The sequence below is a fragment of the Xiphophorus maculatus genome, chromosome 4 (assembly GCF_002775205.1).
Source record: "Xiphophorus maculatus strain JP 163 A chromosome 4, X_maculatus-5.0-male, whole genome shotgun sequence".
In the NCBI taxonomy this organism is placed as follows: domain Eukaryota; kingdom Metazoa; phylum Chordata; class Actinopteri; order Cyprinodontiformes; family Poeciliidae; genus Xiphophorus; species Xiphophorus maculatus.
In genome coordinates this window covers 6,368,791-6,390,829 of record NC_036446.1, presented here as the reverse complement: position 1 = coordinate 6,390,829, position 22,039 = coordinate 6,368,791, and the positions used below count along the sequence as shown (strand labels likewise).

General features: G+C 35.4%; 1 protein-coding gene across 3 annotated transcripts in view; it reads left to right on the top strand.

Moving 5' to 3' along the window:
• Positions 1-22,039, top strand: part of tspan4 (tetraspanin 4) — a 170,922-nt gene that overhangs the window by 102,764 nt on the left and 46,119 nt on the right. For all 3 annotated transcript variants that reach the window (XM_023331725.1, XM_023331724.1, XM_023331726.1), the window contains 2 exons: positions 2,458-2,649; positions 16,699-16,773. In XM_023331725.1, coding sequence (XP_023187493.1) covers positions 2,458-2,649; positions 16,699-16,773 — 267 coding nt within the window. The remainder of the gene's footprint in view (positions 1-2,457; positions 2,650-16,698; positions 16,774-22,039) is intronic.

Genomic DNA, 22,039 nt, shown 5'->3' with positions numbered 1-22,039 from the left:
ATAAATGTTATACTTGAATAAGATAACTCTAATAATGTGGTTAAGCCTATTTAATGAGGAATTCATTATTATTTTCCTTGAAAGATGCAAGGAAGAGCTTCTTATAGATTGAAATTTAGTGCGCTAAGAGCCTAAGTACTGCACAGAAAGCTAAATGTTTTTCCATTATGAAGATGGTTGTTTATACCTCATCTTGTCCCGTACTCACAAAGAACTTAGACATTAAGAATGCATGGTACATACGCTTAAATGTTATCTATTTATTAATGATACTACAGAAAAAACAAACTTTGTTGCAACAGAAGGACTAACCTTAATGTTGAGGTGGTTATCTTTCCCACTTTCTTTGTAGTGGAATAATGTTTCAAATAGATGAGTAATCCAGAAAGAAGATGGATAATATTTTTAGCTCAGTTACACAAGAGATAGATGAGCTCTTGGTGACTCTTGTTATTATGTTGAAAATATGTTCCCTCAAAAGTATAAAATAAACATCAGTGTTAACAGCTTCAGCTGTTGAATGTGACTGACACACGTGTTTATTAAAATCCATTAATATCACAAAAATATCACATGTATCTTCTGATTCTAATATATTGCTTTTGTTGTTGGTATGAATTTACCTGTGTAAATTCATACCAACAACAAAAGCTCAAACACAATATACACCTGAATAAGGTTTTAAAAAATATTTAAAATATATCAATTGACTCTCCTTTGTTTTGGTAAAATGCAAACAATACCTTAACATGAAACCCTGCAGAGTTCTACAGAGTTCAGCACACATTGGCTCACTTTCTTCAAAATCATATCCATACTTCCAAATTATGTATTCAGGCGCACAGTTTACAATCAATAGTATAGATTTACCCATTGGGGTTTGTTGTTCCTTGCAGGCTTTCGGTGAACTTTGTTAACTCAGACAATAGCTCACTCTGGGAATGTGTTATGTTCATCAAACTGTGCATCCATTCAGAAATATTGTTCTTAGCAAACATAAAAAATCTGTAAAAAAAAAATCCTGTCCTTTTTTGTAGTTTTACATAGGACATGATGGAAGTACAATGATCTTGCTATAAATGGTGAAACTGAATTTTTGCTTGTGAGAACATCTTGAAGGAGAATCTTAAAGGTCAAGAGTGTCGTATGGTTGGGCGCACTCAAGCTTTGGACACCAGCAACTCTATCTCTGAATGGCAAAAAGGAAATAAAACGGTTTGGAGTGACCTAGTACCAAGCCTAAACTGAGATGCTGTATCATTACCCTAAATAGTTTAAGTTTAAAAACTTCACTTGATTGAAACTATTTAATAAAACAAGTCTGAAAAGGAGAGTGGGCCAAATTCCTCTACTGTGATGTTAAAAAGATAGGAATTGCAAATAGTTGCTAGCATGATAGTTAAGAAGATCAAATAATAATTTGAAAGATTGTCTGATGTTAAAATATTTTCAGTAATCTAAAACATTTAGATGGGAGAAAGAAACAAAAAGTAACCTTTCTATGTAGAGCTGTCCTCACCAGTAAAGTTAAAATAAAAAATTTGTCGAGTATAAAACTGATCCACAACATTCAGACAACATTCATTGTTTCTAATTTTGTTGGATAGTCTGCAGAATTATGATTTGAAGTAAGAAGCAACGCACTGAGGTTAACCAAAATGACTCATTTTAGCGTTTAAAGCAAAGGCTTATACAGTTATGAAGGTTAATGCACTTTTATAAAGAAAACTAACTCAAAAATACCCCAGCACCTATAACAGGGTAAAATGGAAGGAAAAAAAAGCAGGCATCTAGTTGGGAAATACTTGTCCCCTGGATGCACATCGTTAAAGCTCACAAATGTATTTATTGCTCTTTTTATGAGAATTTTATTAGCCGCCTTTTCTTAGAGAGAGTTTATGTCGAAATGTTCTGCTTGGTTGTATTTGACCTCTTTAAGTTGAGTATGAAACCTTTCAATCCCGCAGTGTTGTGAACTGAACAGTAACACTGCGTTTTTTCACTGACTTCTGTCCATGCAGAAGTGAGATGTTGCAGAAATTTAAAAGCTAATTCAGAAGCATAATGTGTTAATGCTTCTTAAGTGTTACATCAGTTTTTAAAAGACACACATGTGCTCATTGTCAGTCATTGGTGAAGAGGCTATTAGTGACTCCATAAGAGGTACTTAGAAGAAGCAAACAATGTATGATACAATAATTTGTGGTTTTTTGGCAAACCTTTTACCGTTTCTCTTGCAGCAAAAAAAGCTGCCTCTTTGCTTCTGTCTAAACTCTTTAATTTGCTGGACAAGTGCAAATTAGTTAATTAGGTCTTATACAACGTTTTACAAGAAAACAATTATTACTTTTTATTTTATTTTCCTAGACACCTCACAATAACATCATATTATTGCTTTGTTTGTCATCGTTAACGGACTTATTAACGGCAATGTGTCTCTTTGGGTTTCGTCTGCAGTTGGGAGGATGTGGCATCCTGGGGGTCGGAATATGGCTCTCAGTGACCCAGGGAAACTTTGCCACGCTGTCATCATCCCTTCCTTCTTTGTCGGCAGCCAATCTGCTCATCGCAGTGGGGACAATCATCATGGTGATCGGATGTCTGGGCTGCGTGGGAGCTGTCAAAGAAAGCCGCCCTCTGCTGCTGGCGGTGAGTTATTTCCTTTAAATGGCTGCTGGCTTTACACTTTAGGTCATATTGAGGTCATGATGACATTTTCAATTTGTGTTTTGTTGTTAGTGGTTGTGACAAACATTGTCACTAACTTTGTGTGAAGCAGCAAGCACTGACACTTCTCATCTGGCATGATTGTATGTTTTCAGTCGATTCTGACTCACTGGTGACTCCACAAGTATCAATTTAAGAAAACCTTTTTATTTAGTTCTATGATCAGCTGCAATGAAAGCTATATTGAAAACATTCATTCCAAGAATGACAGTTCTATAAGGCAGAATTGGATGTTTATGATTTCCTCTGGTTACCATTGTAGTGAAATAAAAGAAGTGAAAAACAATGATAGCAGAAACATAAATTATGTCACACATCTCGAAAGGGAAAACTGAGTAATTTGGTTTTAGTTTTTAGTATATTTCAGGTAAATAGAATTACTTGACTGCCTTTTTTAACAGTGGTAAGAGAAGACAGTGTTGTAACCACATAATACTAAAATCTAAAAAAAATTCAGTATTTGCTTTGATTTTCTTGAAATCCCTTAATTTTCTGTTAGTTTTCAAACTATTGTCTCTCCCAAAGAACCTGTAGCAGCACCTTCATTTCATATGAAAACATGATTATATTTAACTCATGAAGCTAAATTTACTGAAATTTCTTTTCATTTCTTAGCAAAAACTTGTAATTTGCAGGCCAAATATCAAAGAAAATCAGAAAGTGATACTGACTAGAAAAAAGCGTAGTTAGTGCATTTCCAGCAATATTCTGTCAGATGACAACTGCTTTATTCGAGTATTGTAGACCTATTATTGCATTTACCAAAAGAAAAGAAAAAACTAAACAAAAAACAAGCAATTATTCTTGGAACATTCTTAATATTATAAACAGCAGGTGCGCACTTGTTACAACAGTGCAGTTTTGGACAACGCCAAAGTTTCCTTTGGGTCATTAATCGCAAATTATATTTTGTCCTTCACATTTTGCTACAGGGAAGCTTTACAAAAGAGATTTTCTCGGGAAATCCTTCAGCTTCATCATTAGCAATACGCACACACTAAATCAAACCAAGCTTTCCCTGGCTTTTTTATTTTAATAGGTTTGCTACAAAATGAATATCAAATTAGTGGAAATTTTGTTTCAAATATATATTGTGCATAAGAAAAAAGCAAAAGTTATAGCTACTATTCATAGACATGCGGTTTTAGTTTCTTAGCTTCAGGGTGTGTAACTAAGAATTGAAGAACTTCCCACTAAAAAATGTTTGTTTGACAAGAAACTTCTGTTTTCTTAGTCCTCCGGGTGAAAACGTTGCAACTTATGAGCCATATGGGGTGTGGACTTGTTCTCACCTCTGAAGCCTGTCTGACATGGTGGCTCTTTTTTTGAAAATATTTTCCCAGTTGTGTCTTTTTGTTTGTGTGTGCCAGCCGTTAAGAATTATGTGGAAATTGAAGCACAGCGGAAAATAAAATAAAAAACAACCAGGCAACATGAACTGTTCTCAAAAGTAATTTCATAAGACTTTGCACCAGCTGTGCTGGATACTTGAGTCACCTGATTTCAAGAGAAAAATGTGGATGCAAACCAACTTTCAGATTATAGACATGATGGTTTAGTTGAAGTGTTTTGATAGATTATTATTAAGTCCAACATTGTGTAACAGTTATAGAAAAGAAGTTAAAATTGTGCAGGGAAATTAAACAAATATGAGGTTTTTGAGACTGAGTATCTGCATCATCTGCTTTCACAATCCATGACATACTTTCTGTAGTGACCAGACAAATTTCATTTAGTGCTGTGTCTAAATGAAAGGAACATCCTCTCAATTAATGAGTGACAGATCTGTCTGTTCTTAATGCAAATTGAAAAGAGGTTCTTACTTCAAATACCAAGGTTAATTTACATTTTGATCACTGATGAGGGATACTCAGGTCTGCAGGAAATATAACATAAGAGGGATTCCTGTTTTACTCTTTGTTGGAAAATGTATAATTAACTTTTGAAAGTCTTTCAATTTGTATAATTAGACATTAGTTTCTCATTTACATTGAACAAAATAGCATGGCAGTTCTGTGATCCAGACAAGTTCAAACACATTTTTAGCAAAAAATCAATTTAAAACTCTACATTCATATTTTTAATATATATTCAATCACTTTCTTATGTAACCTCATCATTAATGTTCAGCAGTAATACAGCAGAAACCTTTGATTAAGTTTTCTGTGATGAAGCTAGAGTTACAGTTTCAGTTGGAAAACTCTCTCCCCCAAAAAGAGCTTTAAAATGTATAAAACGGCTCATGATCTGGTTAATTTGCTTCAAACTAGAAAAGGAATGTTTAAATTTTATGTCTCATGAATATTTGTACCCCTTTAATCAGTTTCAAGTACAGTTTGCCAATATTTTTGCAGTACTGGCTCTAACATGAAAACTTCTCACAGATTCCACACAGTACAAGGTTGCCAAAACCTGCACATTTCAAGAAGCCTACAGCAACACTGAAGGAACTGCAGGAAACAGCAATAACACCAGCAAAATAGCAATAAAAACACACAATAAGTTTGACCCGTTCATTTCTATTGGTGTACTTTGATCAGGCTTCATGTAAAAAGATAGAATAATGTAACAACTTTTGGCAAATGCAATTGTAAAAATGTAGATGTGCAGTGATTGCAATTAGCAAACATTCTGAATATAAAAGTTCCTTTAAATCCAAAGGTCTTTTTAAGTTTTGACCACTTCAACAAACACAAACACACATACAGACAATTTAATTATAGTACTTTAATTGGTTACATCTGCTTTCTCTATATTTCTAGCCAAAGGATAATTGCCACTCTCGGCAGCAATGTGGGAATGCACTGGCAGTTTGCTAAAAAAATTCAATGTTATTATTTACAAACCTGATTCAGGCCATTACACAGAACATATGATTTTGTTTGGCTTTATTAGTTCTGCTGAACTTTGTAAGCTAAGCCAGACTTTGAGTGAGACTGATGTTGTGGACTCAACTGAGCATCAACACCATCACTATTTAGGATGCTGTGCTGCATCTACCAGCTCTACATATACAAATTAAATTATGCTTAAGCAAAGCTGTATTTGTCAAGTTTTAATGTTTTACTTAATAAATGTTTAAATGTGTAATCCCTTTTAGCCAAATGCAAAAGTTAGATGTTACCTGCCTGATATTTTTAACTGATCACCAGCAACTCCATCACATCTGAAAGAAACTTGTATATTTATTCAAAAAAGCATATTGTTTTTTACACTTATTAATATTCTTAAGTCACCTATACTTTATATGAATAAATTACACCAAATTGTGTGGCAAATTAAAAACCCTGTATACTGTTAGGTGAAAGCAGGAATCATTGGGGGGCTCTAAACATAACAGTAAGTGGTGAAATGGGTAATTAAAGTCATGTTTTACTCCATTAAATTGATACAGTCGATACCAGAGCAAGTCAAAGGGTACAAAGGTGCTGTGACAGGTTGTGTTACCCAATCTGCCCACAAATTGGACATAAACATGAGATCACTGCGATGGAAGAGGAAGCAGACTGACCACACTAAGAAAAGGCTGGGTGTAAAAACAGAAGATATGAAAAAGCACATTTTATCACTTCTTAGGTTTTCCACTACATAGACTAAAGGCAAAAAGAGCCAAAAAGATATTGAAGGTATTGATTTTTGAGGCGCTTCTCGACTATGTGCCAAACATGACTGGCTCACCCATCATACTGATTTGTCAACATACACAAAGCCACTGCAGTTTTGAAACTGCGTGGAAATCACAGCACAGGACGAGCAAAAAGGAATCAATCGCTGCACCTGGACTTTGATTATCGCTCTGCTGAAACATCAATCTCAGCTAGAGTGGGACATCAACACTGTTGGCCACACGGCTCATAACATAAATACCTAGGGTGTATGCAAAGAGGCTTTAGGGGTTTAATATAAATTTTAATAATGTGTGCAATCTGTATTTTGTCTTTATGGGCCAATAAAAGCCACTACTACCAAGATATAGAGCTTATTTAAATGTAAATATTAAACACATAGTAAATATGTAGTCCCAAATGACTAATTGCAACATTGATTTTAGAGCTGTGAACTGCTGTTTGGCTATAAAACTCATGAATATACTTCGCAAAAGAAGAAAAAAAAAATAGCAGTGTTCTGTTTCTCCAGAGTCGATGTCCTGTAGCTTTATGTTCCTCCCTGAAGGCGTCAGTTAGAAATAGACCAGCTGTGGCTCATTAACTCTCATCGAACAGAAAGTGTAATGGAACAAAAACCTGCAGGACACCAGCTCACCACAACAAGAACCCTCGGCTTTGAAAAGCACCGCTTTGAATCTCCTCTAATGCACTAGCATAATCACACACTTCATTACCAATGTCAGTATTATCTGTCTAGAATTCAAATGTCTTTGTTTGGGTTAAATTCTTTGTATTATGCAGCTATGAAAAAATGCCAGAGGTCTTGAGGTCAAAAAAAGAACCATTTATGTTTTTCTTGCTCACAATTCCCCACAAAGTCAGGTATTAGAAAACTATTCATTTAGTCAGGGAGACATAGGGATGTTTTTGTGATCAAATGTTTCATCTTATTACATTTTCAGATCAAACTAGTTCATAAACCAAAGTGATTGAATATTTACCATAAGTAAGCCCCATCAGACTACACTGATTAAATAAAGTCAGCAGTTTATTTACATAGACTTACAGAGGTGCAAAATGTCCAGGATTGAATAATAATTTTAAAAAACTACAAAAACAAAACAACATCTTAAAGGCAAACCTAGGTCAAAATTACTAAAGTAAACTGTTCTCCTAGATATAGTGCTCTTCTACCTGTGTGAAAATATTGAAACACAAAGACAAGCATGAAAGCTAAATCTAAAACAGAAGAAAACTGCTCAAAAGAAAATGGTCCCTGCAGCCTTCAGTGTTTCCGCAGCTCCGGGCAAAAACTATAGAAGCGCTACTCAAAAGTGTTTAATTATTTTAGCATAAAAAACTGATATGGCACACAATTCTTTAATTGAAAAACTGAATTCTGGTAGCGTACGGTGTATCCCAAAAATACTGACTAAGTTATATTAGTTGGGGAAAAAAAGACTTCTTGCACTTTACATGCATGTGCCTAGCTATGCAAATTAGCCTACAAGTCAAAGAGTCTTTATAGAATTTGAAGTGCTTTTGCATCAGGCTGATTAACAGAAAACAAGGCAGAACTATATGCATGTCAGTTAAAACAATGGAAAGACTGTGAATCAATAGTGTGGCAAAAGATAATTCCTCACAGTCTGTAGTTAAAGGAATATGTCCAGTTAAACCAACAAAGACATCAAAGCATCAGGACAGCGATGCTCCTTGAAAACAGAAAATACGCAACAAAAGAAGTGAAAGACAAATAAGCAGAAACACGAGTCAACTTGTGACCAAGTTGTAAAAATCTGCAGGGACATGGGATTGAAGTGGATAAGAAACAACTTCAAAGTATTATTGGCGCCTAAACAGAAGGAAACAAGGAACCAGCGGGGTACAGAGAAGTATTCATGGACTGTGGCTGATTAGATTAAAGTAGGATTCAGTGACAAATTTCAAATCCTCATTGGTAAAGGACATGATGCTGAAACGTGTGTTTGTTGTCATCCCAATTAATCAAACACACTTCCACAGCTACTGATGATCTGGGACTACATGTGTGATAAAGAAGCAGAGCAGATGGTTGTCATTACCTCTGCAGGAAAAGAACGGCTGTACACTGGAATTTTAAGAACTTCTTATTATATCCATTGTTATCCACTTGTCTGAGATCAGGTTGAGTGATCCACATCTCCATATGTAAGTACAAAATAACACTTAATACTGATACTGCATGTTACTGAGAAAAGATTGCCAACATTTTCCTTCAAGAAATGCAAATTAAGGCGACGTCATGGCCATTTTGTAAATTACTGTTGCAGAACGGAGCCTGATCTGCTTGAATTATGATGAACGCTGTTTCCTTACCAAAGTTCATGTCTCATAGTTATTTGCGACAAGGAAGTTATTTTGATCTTTTTTTTTTTCTTTTGCTTGATCTGAAAAAAAATCTGCACCATTAATTTTAACATCATTGCTTTTTTATGGATGTTCTACAAAGCCAGACTATTCAGCCAGAAAATCCTCAGAGTAGTGAGCCCTTATGTTATGACAGGGGTTATATTCAAAAACACATACACACACATGTGCTTTGACAGCATACGAATTATACACAGATATTCACAAGCTGATTCACAGAAAGAGCACATGCTGCTTTGAATATAAATGTCTAGGTAGCCAGAGAAAAACAAAAGTGCTGCCGGCATTGGAAAAACAGGTCTGTAAAACTGCCAGATGGGATCCAGGATCCAGCGCTTCTCATTTCAGACCCTCGGAGGCAGCAAATCTTGGAGGAGCATGCAGAGAGCACTCAAAGGTCTTCTCTAAAGAAGACATCACATTCTAACACAGAACAGGAAGACAGATTGGGAAAAAACAAACAAACAAACAAATCAGTACCTAAAACAAGCATATTTCAGAATCTTTTTATTAGATTATTTTTTTAGATGTGTAGAGAATTATTAAAAATTATACTCCCAGCTGCTTTATTTTTGAGAATACATTATGGGCTGCTGCACCTTTTTTAAATGTGTGTAGTCATTAAATGTCAAAGTACATCATTGTTGGCCCCAGAAAAATAGCTGAATATTCATTAATCTACATCATCAGTTCCTCTGAAGAAGATAGTTCTATATTTTTGGAGTCTTACATCCCTTGAGATCTTTCTTAAAGTTTTAAGAACCGACAACAAGCCAATAAAGTTGAACAACAAGCCACATCCTTTGGAGCGAATGTGAATTCCCATTTCTGTCCTCATCAACTTTTAGTAGGGCACTGCTGAGAGCATCTTGACAAGTGGCTTCACATCCTGCAGCAAGTGCAAGGAGACTGTCTGACTATGTAGTGAGAATGGCTGGGAAAGTCTTTAGGAACACATTCCCCTCCTTTGAGACTGTTTTCAAGGACAAATGACATAAGAAAGTTCTTTGCAATCTGTCCAGTGTACACTTTAAGTAAGACAATGGCAACACTTTATTACTGAAGCCATTGGTTTCCTTTAATTTTAAATAATTCTCAACTCTTTGGAACATACAAAGATTATTGTGATTTATTTTAGGGTAGCATTCAGGGGCCCCTATAATGGAAAAACATTCATTCTTCAGATTAATTTGCAAAAGACACAAGACTTTATTATGAACATTAATGTGATATAATATAGCATTAATCTTGTTACAGTCTGCAATGCTATTTCCTTGCTTCATTACAATTCCCAAAAATACAATTTCCTTTGACACAAACTTCAAGTTGAAAGTTTTTCAAAAATAAAATTTATGGTAATATATTTAATCTTTTTGTATGTCTGGCACACAAATAATTTTCTCAGGAAAGTCTTCTTAGGGAACAGCTTAATAATTAATTCTTCAAAAAATATATTTTCACCCTCTGGGTGGGAAATTATAAAATTACATTAATTAGAAAGAAACTGTTCAGTCGTGTTGCTTTTGATTTAATTGTTATATTGTGATTGCTTTCATTATTGCCATCCGTACGCCTGTGCCTCACAAAGGATTTTTTTAATCATTTACAGTCAGTTCATGCAGCCTCTTTGATAATAAAAAGCCATTCAATGCAGCAGCTTGGAATTTCTTAAGCTGATTTGGTAGCTTTCCTCTAGTATATTATAAAACCTGAATGTCGTTCATGGCTCTATTGTCTCAAACCCAGAGGAGTTAAATTCCCTATAAAGAGCAAAATAATGGGAAATATTCAGTGCACCACAGGGGTTGAAACTGTTTGTTTTCCAAGTGGTAGTATCAGTTCTCATACTTACAATGTTTCTTTACTCTGGGGTGTAATTAATTACCCTCGGTTTAAAACTCTGGAACAAGCTGGAAATAAACTGCAAACAATTTACAACTAGTCCAACTTTCTTTTATTCCCTGTTTGGTAAAAAAAATGGAACTGTCTCAAATTCACAGCTTGAAGATCCAGCAGAGCTTTATTACTAGGATTTGTTGCCCTCTGAGTTTGAAAATTTGCATAAATTTCAATTTATAAACTTCAATTAAAATGGAGTATTTTCCACCAGTAGCAGTTAATAAGCCAAGTAATTATAAATGTGCTGTCTTCAACCTATTTAATTAAAAGTGAGAAAGTTAGCAGTTAGCATGATCAGGGAGATCAATACTTAGCAACATCAGAGCCAGATGTTTCATTTAGGGGTTATGTAAGAACCTGAGCCAAAAGGAGAGTGAGTTCTTGTGATTGAGATCCAATTTAATAAAAAAAATTAATGGTGTGGCCCTGATTTACTAAATGAATTGCTGATTTTTGTTCATTAGTGACCATAAAGCTTTGCTAAAAGATACATTACTGACCAAATTTTGGAACAAAGAAGTACATTATTGTACATTATTGTGACGTGTAATGTAAAGGATACATTGCTCTCATATTTATTTCAAAAATAACAATCTAAAAAGAGTGGCAGGCATCTGCATGCAGCCCCATTTACTCTGATTCTCCCACAAAGAAAATCAAGAGTGACTGCCTCCAAAAGTCAATTAATTAGTTAAGTAGAGTTGTTAGTGATCATAGCAAACCTGTTATAGCAAAATTTGTGGAGATTTTTAACTGAATTTGGTTATAAAACTGTTTTCCAAGATGGGATATGTTCTGTCATCTGTAAATTAAAAAAAAAATTATGGCACACCTTCAAAGCTATCATGAGTCTGCCATCTACCAGGCTGGGGAATCATTTCTTTCAATTGTATGTATTGATTGGGGGATCTTATGTTATTAATTACGTAACCAGAGTATTAATAGGAGAAGATCTACAACTTAGCCAAAAAATGTTATGTTTGCACATTGGTATGAGACAAATTTATGGGATAAACCAACTGTGAGAAAAATTGTGCTCTGGTCAGATGAGGCCAAGGCTGAACTTTTTTGCCCCACATACACAAAACTATGTGAGGTGGAAAAATAACTTTGCACATCAAGTGGATGTCAGTTTTTAGATATGTAGAATTTGTAGAGACATACCTTAAAAGACTTGGAGCCAAAGGTGTTTTATCAATTCAAGATGACTGAATTAATGACCGACTCGTCAAATGTTTATTCTTTCTAAAAAATAATGTTCTTTCTACTTCACAACTAAGCCCTTTTTGTGTGGGTCTATTGCAAAAAATCTAGTTACAAAACAATCTGACATTTGCATAAATGTGATCCTAATACATTTAGTCACATGTTGGTTTATAACCTTCAGTTATTGACAGGACAAACATCATGCTAGCTGCTCCTGTGGCAACTCCTGCTGTCAGTTTATTTTGACTTTTTCTTATTTTAGCAGCATGCAAGAAAACAGCAGAATCCAAAGGGAAGCTTCTGATGCCTACGGCCTGATGTTATTTTTTTGACCTTCACACAATAGGATCACAAAAAGGGAAAATGTCATGTATCAGACATGACTTTTCCACTGGGTTCTTTCCGTGTCTGGACTACAAATGTCAGTTATCTCCAGACAGGTAAAACCGTTAAGAGTTTTTATTCAATACTGACATTGCATGGCCTATAGTTCAGCTTTTAAAACCACATTAGAGCATACTGTATGTCTATAGTTTAACTCAAACACCTGAAAATTTCTTCCACAGAAGAAAAGCCTGAGATGATATTAGAATATCTTTTCAAATGTTTTTTCTGTCTTTTTTTAAGAGCATCTGAAAAGATCACGGGTGAGTCAAACACAGCGTGGGTTTTACGCTGCCATTGTCTTGTTACCTAGTTGTTCTCTTGCCTTGCAGCGTTGTCACTGAGGCTTTCATCCTTTCCACATGAAGTGATTCATTCATGCAGGGGCAGCCAAAAAGACCTTGGGGGCCTTTGACAGCCCTGCTCCATGCCCGTCCTGTGAAGTAGCAACAGTCAAATCCACTGTCAAGGAAAAGTCTGGAATACACAAAGGACACAATGACATGATACCCTTGAAAAAAAAAGAAAAAGACTAAAACACATCTTGAAACACGAGAAATCCACTTTTATGATCTCCTGCTTCTTTGTCTCACTGTTGCAACTGTAATATTATTTTACTTAAACACAATTTTTTTTTCTAACAGCTTTATTTGCAAAATACCATAAAGTCTGCAGCTACCCTGTTGTTGTAATTCTGGCTATTCAGTTCAGGCAGGACAAAAAGGAAAGTAATAGTTCATAATGGGTGGGCAAAAAGAATGATTTATTATTTACCAGCAACAAAAAGTAGGGGGAGTATTGTAAGTCAGTTACAGGTTTACAAAACCACATGCAGGTTGCCTTTAAGCTACCTTCAGTTATAGATTTCTCAAACAGAGTAGCAACTGATTAACTGACTCTGTATCACTTGTCACCTTGTGAGTCAATCAATTCCATGCGGTGGTTACCTAACAGGGGCAGTGTTAGGTAAAATTGGCTTTTTGTTTTAGCTTTAAAGAAGGTAAAATCTTTGTCCATTTCAATCACTTCGTTTACCGATTCATTGACAAAATCCTCAAACGGGATGAAGGGTTTGACATGTGTAAAATAGTTTACACACTATTTCAAACATCTCCTGATGGAGTGAATCCTGCCTAGAGACATGGAGTGCAGAGTATCTGAAGGTGCTACCAGTTGCAAGTTGAGAGGAACTCAATGAATTTTTGCTTGCAAGTCTAACCAGTGTCAATAAATCTATAATAAAATTGCATAAATATTTAGCTAATAATAATGCTTCACAAAGGAAAATGAATGAAGGAAATATATATTTGTGTCTACACCAGCATTTGTAATAAGAAAGTGAAAACAACAACCAAGGTCTCCAAACTCCCAGGAATTCAAAAAGAGCTGAACAAAATTTTCCAAACATAAACAGCAATACATACATACTTATTTACATTAGAACTGTGATTTAACTAAATTATTTTTAGAACTAATAACAACCTCTGGGTTCCGCTTGGGTTCTTGTTGTACTTAAATTATTTGAAATGTTAAGCATTTGAGATTTAGTCTTTTAAGACTCACTGTGGTAAAACAAAGTTGTTTAAACAGAAGTTACACTAAAAAAAGCTTTATGAGTATTGATAAATAAATATTCTCAGCATCAGCTGAAACAAACTGCTTTAATCATAGCACAAATATGAGCATGTTCACTGTGAATTTGAATAGCTAGGGCTCTGCTACAGATACTGCTTTTATGTCTTTTTTATGGTCTTCAAATGTGTCAGATGAACAAATGGATTTCGCATAATCTTTTAGAATACAGCTTGAGAAAATGGTTTGTCCTTACAAACTGGCCTGAATTATTAATAAGTACTGGGTCTTTTTTTCTCTGACAACCTCATGTGCATGACTATGAAACAAATGGTGCTGTATGATAATGTTAATAAATCACACCTAAACTACTTTTAGTCATTACAAAAATACAATATAAACACTTTAATAAATTGAAACTTGTTAAGTTGTCATCAAACTTAATTTTAGTTAGGACCTGTTAAAGTTAATTGCTGCTTGACTTAATGTTTGAGACTTGTTTGTGTATTAATGTTCAGTTTCTTTGTGGTGTAGTGTTTAGTTGTCCTCAACTTTCCTGATTTTCTTACTGCTGCCAAGTCATCACCCACCAATATACTGTATAATCTCCTCAGCTGGCTCTGTTCTTTGTCAGATTCTCACTGTTCCCTTTGTGTTTTCTCACCCTGTTCAGTTTCCTTTTTGTATCATTTTGAATGGTTGCCTTGGCAGAATTTTTTGGCTTGATTTTTTTTCTTCCTTTTTGAAATAAAGAGCTCTATCATTGAGCTCTTTGTTGTATTCTGCATGTGGTCCAGTTTTGCTCACATACGGCATCTACGGTGTAATATTGTTTCTTGAATTTTTCCTGCAATCATTGTTGAAACTCTACATTTTGACCTGAACCTCAGAGTATATTTTGCACACTCATCAATTCTCAAATCATACAGATCAACTGTGTGTATGCCACACACTGAACAAACTCTATCCAAAATGTGTTTTACAGTCACACAACTTTTTGAAAAAGACAGAAAATGTTTTTGTCTTATGTTAGATTATTGAGCTCAGTTGTTGTAAGGATTATTGGGAGCATGAGAGATGGTTATTTCACTGTTCCAGCATTTTATGTTGATTAAAACACTACACATGTTCTGCAAGATTGCTTTGTTTTGTTTTTTCACCTTAATGCAATTCTTGTGAAACAAAATAAAAGCTTTTTAACTGAGTGGGACACTCAGTCCTATACATGCATCGTCACCTTCAGTTTCAGTCTAACTGTGGGTAACGAATTCGGATAAATATTTTAATTAAAAAATATTTTTTTTAATTTACCTCCAAATGTATAATTGTGTCACAACCCATTCACTGCTCATTTGTTTTCTTCCATCATTACTAAATACAATCGCAGGTCATCTCTTGGACAGTGTCAAGGACCAGGCAGTACAGCATGGATTAAACTGGTGTTTAATTCAAAAAGTGGATTTTTATTTAACCCAAAAGTATGAAAAATATTTCACAATCCAACACTTACACAGGTGTTCAATAAAAGAAATGAAGCATGTGGTTCGGTCCTTTGAGGCTGTCAGCAGCACTTCAGGAATCTCAGCCCTTTAACACACATTTTGCCACCCAGGAGGGAGAAGTGAAAACACTCAGATAACTCAAAGAAAGATATTAATATAACATAAAATTTTGAATTTTGACCTTCCACTGTTGATATGTGTGGACTCCGTATAGACATTATCGGGTGTGATGGAAAAATAAGCTAATATATTGGAGAATGAGTGATACATTTAAAATACAAAGTAAACGAAAGTGAAAGAAGGTTGTGGTGAGGTGCAGATCTTACCCTGTGTGGCTTCCCATCACAGACAGTGTTATAAACATGTTTTGCTTTCTTTGGGTCTATCAGCAACCAGTCTAGGGGCAATTCGGTGTCTGTGCTGGAATTCCTATTCCACGGGTATCCACAGTGGATACCAATCTGCATGTGCTGAGGACCTGATCGTGGCACTGCATTAATTGTGTGGGGATAATGAATTGTTCATTACAGCAGATCTGCTAGATCCTTTTCTATGCAGTTGGACCAAGGAAGTGATGGGAATCACATTTCTGCCACATCAGATGAGCGCTACAATAAATTACTTGGAGTGCTGCCAACCGATGTGGGTGTGACAATGTAGCAGTCTCAGCATGTGGTCAGCATGGAAGATCCTGCTTCAAAGTCTCTCATAACTAAGACTTGACAATACATGCTGGTCACACATCATGAATGAGGTGTCAATGCTGCTACCAGAGTAGCGATTGCATAATTATTTCTCTATAATTCATGAATCAGGATAGAAATTACTGACACAGTTATGAGAAAATCTCTGACAGCTTGGTTCAATATTGTGTAAACCAACCTGCAACCTGGGCTCTTCGAGCTCAAAACTGATACGTAGTTCTTTTTGTAGAGACTTTGGTAATACTATCCTTACGCTGAGTTCATTTAGTGACCCCTAGGAAAAACTTTACTGTTGTCTCTGGAAATATTTTCCTCCTCTGTGCTCGGTGAGTCATCTTGTATCTGTGAGAATCAGAGCTGTGCTGAAGCACAGGAGTTGATGGATGAGCTCGTAACTGTTTTAAACACTCAAATGAGCCTGCAGGAAGATGTATGACCCATCAAACAGCTTAACCTCGCCACTAAAGTGAGGCAGGGTTGGTGAGGACTGGTGGAGAATAAAATGTGGCTCCTTTTACAAATTCAAAAGTGTGTAGAGGACAACTGTAAATCACCTAGCCATTCTGTTCTGTTCGCTCTTATGGTCCTAACTTTTCTGCTTTGGCACATGTTTGTTATCCCCAAAAGATGTTTTTCACATATTGCTAAAATAATGTCTCATAAAGTCTTTCTCTCATTTCTTCACAGTTCTTCATCCTTCTCCTGCTTATATTTTTCCTGGAAATTATCTCCATCATGCTTTTCTTCATATACCAAGATGAGGTAAGACACCCTGATTACTCTGACGCTGCATGTGATCATTTTCTCTGCCTCGACATGAGAAGGAATATTGCTGTGGAAGAGGCCTGTCTGGTTTCTGCCCTTCACAGGTCACATAGATTGCTCACTTCTCAGATTGAATGTGGCATGTAAAATCATCGGTCTCCACAGTGAGGAGGTTTTGAAGACTCTGGGAGCAGAGCTGAGTTTCAAAAAGCTTCCTAAAAAGCTTAGTGAAAGTACTTGGCAATATTTTTTTCTGTAATATCGTGAGAGCTAAGGGATTGTTGTGTCACTGGGTCACAGTCATGAGTAAATAATTTTCTTTTCCTTGTGAATAAATTTTAGGAATCCTGGTTGATTTTTTTTTTTTAGCTGCTATTTTTCTTGTAAATAGACAAGAAAGGGGAAGTTAAAATGAACTGGATGAGTAAGCATTGCATTTCATTCCTTTGAATGCTTTGCTTTGTGGACTAGTTTCAAGACAGAAACCAAGATTGTGTGACTTTTAAATAGAATAGACAGTTTTCCTTTATGTTTCTCAATGTAAAAGAATAAAACAAGGACAGTCTTCACTTGGGGTATGTGACAGCATTAATTGGATTAGAAGGTTTTAGAAGGGAATGGTGCACAACTGAGGTGTGAAATAATTTATTAATCAAGATTGATTTAAAAATATAATCCCACACAATATTTCATGTAGGACTGAAAATCATATGTACTATTATATGTAGAAAATTTAGGTTTTTGCAAATTCAATAAAACTCAAAAATATTTATATGACATATAAATTAAATAACACTCAGCCTCTGTGAGGGGAAGAGAGTGATTTTGTAAAAGTTGCTAATTGATTCGTTTACACTTCATTACTTTTAGTAGTACCAGGTATTTCATGTTTTATGTGAAGCAAATTTTAAAGACCTTCTTTATGGTTTGCAGTGCTGAGTTTCCATACCCCTTCAACTTGATCACATTGTATTAAGTTGCAATTACAAACCTCATTCTATTTGTGGGGGTTTTCCTGTGACAGTTGCAGGTAAAATATGACAACTGTGAAATGGAAGAGAGAAACATGCCTTTCAATATGATTTCAAGTAAACACCAAACATAAACAGTTTGGCCTGCTTATGTATTCAACCCACTTAAAAGAACTAATTTATGCTTCATTTAAAGCTAAAGTTGGTCTTTTTGACTTTTTCCAAGTCTTTTGGGATATCTCCCAGATTTACACCGCCATAGACCATTACTTTTTACAAAATAGCCCAAGATTAGATTGGATAGAGGATCTGGAAGTTTAAGAATTGCATCACATTATCAATTAGATTTATTCCTGGGCTTTGACTGAGTCTTTCTAATTCATGAATTTGGTTATATTAAGACCAGAGGTTCTCCATCCTGATCCTCGGTGCCCACAATTTGTTTGTTTTACATGTGTTTTTGCTCTAGCACACATGTTTCAAATGATTTCATTACCTCCTTTGCATGCCAACCAGTAAATCACCCATCTATATGAATCAGGTATGCAGCAGCTGAGAAACACCTAAAGTATGAAGGGCAGTGGACTCTGACAACCAGGATTGGGAACCACATGTTTAGTCCATTGCATTGTTGCCCTGATTGCAAATTTAGGTCATTGTCATGCTGGACAACCCCTAACAGCTTTTTTAGTTTTGTTGTCCTACTCTAAAGAAAAGCACAGTATGATGCTACTGCCATATTTAGATTTTTTTTGCCCTAATGATGTGTTCAGGGTGATGAGCAATGTTGGTTTTCTTCCACACATAGCAATTTGTATGTATCCTCTACTTAGAGGATACATGCAATGTTTGCTGTTTGCTGTGTCCCCTACATCAGAGGTCCCCAGCCTTGTTAAAGAGTAGAAAGTATATGGATGTGTAATTTCTGAGATATTGACGATCAAGACTGTGGAAATATTTTTGAAAAACTGGAAACTGCCATGTTACATCAGGTGTTTTCTAATTACTCCTACCACGTCTGGTGGAGCTGTGAGGGGAAGATCCGGGGGAGGGGTGCCCTGTGAGGCGGAAGCTTGTTTGGAACCTGCCATACCAAGGAGCTTTGGGTAAATAGATAGCAGTTTGTATAACTGTTTAGGTACCCCTGAATGGCTCCCATGGGAGATTTAAGGATTTGTCAAACATTGCATGAAAAAATCAAAGCAACATTTCAGGAATGTTTTTGATGAGTGAATAACATTACAATAAAATATAATGGTTAAAAAAAAGTTGATTTTACATAATACCCCCATCCTAAGCCAATTGGTTGCACTGCATTTTATTTTAAAGTATTAAGGTAAAAGAGGTTGAATACAAATGCATGCTGCACTTCTCATATTTTTATTTGTATATTATTTCACTTTGTAAAAACTTTCCTCTCCTTCATTGCATCATGCCTAACTGTCAAAATGCCTTACCATTATAGTTAATGTGAGATCTCATCACAACTTGAGAGACTGTCTTTAAAAGGTCCCCCACAATGCTTTAACAGAAAAACAGACAACTGGGCTTATTATGGCTGAGGAGAACTCAGATTTGATTTCCAGATGTCTAAAGCTCAGGATGACGCATTCCTTTTAAGTTTCAAGCAAGGCTACTTTTTATTTTCATCTTTTAGTTTTAAAATAGCAAACATCGTTGCCAAGTAAACGTATGCCCTACTCTTGTTTGGTCCATATCACAGCTTGTCAAAGCTTTTTGTTGCAAGCTGATTTTTCTCCATTTCTAGCTTGGAAGATTTTCACAGACCCTCTTTCAAAAAGCCTCTCTGTTAGTCTCTTTGGCTGCTCTGCATGTGCTGCTCTTTTGATGTCCATCCACAGATTTTCAACAGTTTTTAGGTTGGGCCACTGTGAAGCCCACATGCAAAACCTCCAGCTTGCACCTGTAGCAGTGGTTCGTTCTGGATTTTGAGATGCAGGATCATCCTCCTTTCATGTTTAATGTTTGGTACAAAACATCAGGATCACTGGCTTCATAATTTTCCAACGTTTAGCATGATCCATTTTCCCCAATGCAAACCGATTATAGTTAAAAGTGTAAAAGATGACCAGTCAATCTTTTCTCAATCATGAAAGCTGTGGCGCTTTTATGTGCAAATTTGTTCTCCAAACCATTGCTGAGTCAAAAGTTTGATTTTGAATTTGGCTTTTTCAAATGTTAATTTGCAAAGTCTCACTGTTATGATAAATGTAAGTTTTTCTTTGAATCACTGTACCATGAGGACTGTGGTTGTGTATCTGAAGGGCAGAGTAGTGGAGCTTTGTCTGAAAGCAATGATAAGAAAGTTAAATGAAGGTATTTTACAGTCAAACTTGGATATTTATTTGTATGCTTTGTAATTATAAACAGTTTTTCCAAACCTTAGATCACTCCTCCTGTTGTTTGCTATTTTATAATAACATCACAAACTCACAAGACAACAATCTAAAACCTTTGTTCATCTTCTGCACAATAAATATAGATCATTCAAGTCTCTCAAGTGAAGTATGGTGATTAAAGTGCACAATAGCTCTAAGATTAGCATTAAAGGAGCATCTTTAATGATGTCTGGCAATAAGTTATAGCTAGGTTCACTGAAGTCTGAAAATGTAAGTCTTTAATTCTGAGGCAGATTTAAACATTTTTTGGGCCATGGCAACCTAGATGAGGAACTCATTACCTTACTCTTTTACTTACTTTTGGTCAAATGTTTTAAACCATTAATAATCTAAGACATACTTGTGCTTTGTTGCTTTTTGAGACAAGTTTTAATTGCTAAGTGATTCACTATTGTAATATGCTCATTATTTTTTTTTTCTCATTGATCCATGGCAATTGATGTTTGCAGTTTCCAATTTTCTTTGTTGTAATTTCATCAGCTTTCATGACTGGTGGTCCTTTCTCTGTAGTTATTATTTAAGAAATTAATTTGAATTCCTTCTTACAAGGACACACTTACTTACAGTATCAGAATTATAATATAAGATATCTATTTGATAGGTTTTTATTTTAATTACAAATATAAATACTTAGGACTGTGAGAATCTATGGTCTGCTCTTGGAGTGTGTGTGCCTTTAGCAGCAGGAAGCAAGCCGAATTGGGAGACAGATGGCCTGGAGATAAGAGTGACACCTAACAGGAGAGATCATCAAAGACTAAGGGTCAAAGTTTTATGACCTAAAGGGATACGAGAACTGAAGTTTACGACTCACAGGCGGTCGGGAGCTGACCCAGAGAATCTCGGGAACTGGAAATGCAGGATGACACCATTGTTTAAGTAGTGACTTGTTACTGACTCTGTGTTGTCAGTTGTGTTTTGTGTTTGAGCGCACCTTCTATGCAAATGATTTGTAACTTAAACCACACTTCAATGTAATAAATATGCAATTGCAAAGGAGCACGTTAGAACTGGTCCGGAGGCAGAGATAAGGAGTTGTCCCTGGGCAGAGTTCTCTGTTCTATTGTAAGAAATTTAACCGTCTCTCTGTGTTCTTATTTTTGTCCAGCGAGAATGTCAGGTAATAGACCTAACACTATTTGAAACTTAAAAAAAACTAAATCAGCATTATAAATTGTTGCATACATTCAATAGCTAGACTTGTTATGTATTATAATGAAGTAATTAATGAATGCATCTTCCTGATTAAGAAGAATACCAGGTTTCCAGAAGTGCTCTTTTATTTTTCTTAATAACTTCTATAATATTTACAAACATTTTCATTTTTCTGATCTACAATTCAACAGGATTAATAACAATTAAATTGTAAATATAGAATATTCCTGGTATCCATGGTTTCCCTGGGCCCTCGTATACATGCTTCCTTTGCCTTTGGCTAAACTTTAGCAAAGCATTTACTTCATTGTGCGTGTGTGTGAAGGTGTGCGTGTGTGTGTGTGTGTGTTTTTTTTCAAAACCTCGTTAAATGATTTAAGTAATAGTTCATCTTCAGTGTATTGCATCCAAAAAATTCATGATCACCCATTTTGACTGAGATCAAAATGAGTTATAAAGTTTAAATTAAATCACTGTTGAATAATTTACTATTAGAGTAATTCAAGTAGTGAGGCAGGATGGTATTATGATAAATATATACAGTATATATATATATCTATATATTTATATACACAGTATATATAAAAGAAATAATCACTAGCTATTTTATATCTACCTCTTTTACATGATTTATTTTTAAGACAGTTTGTTATCCACAAAGGCTGAGGCCAGTTCCAACACTGCTGTAATTTACTGCGTATTTCGATAAATAACAGC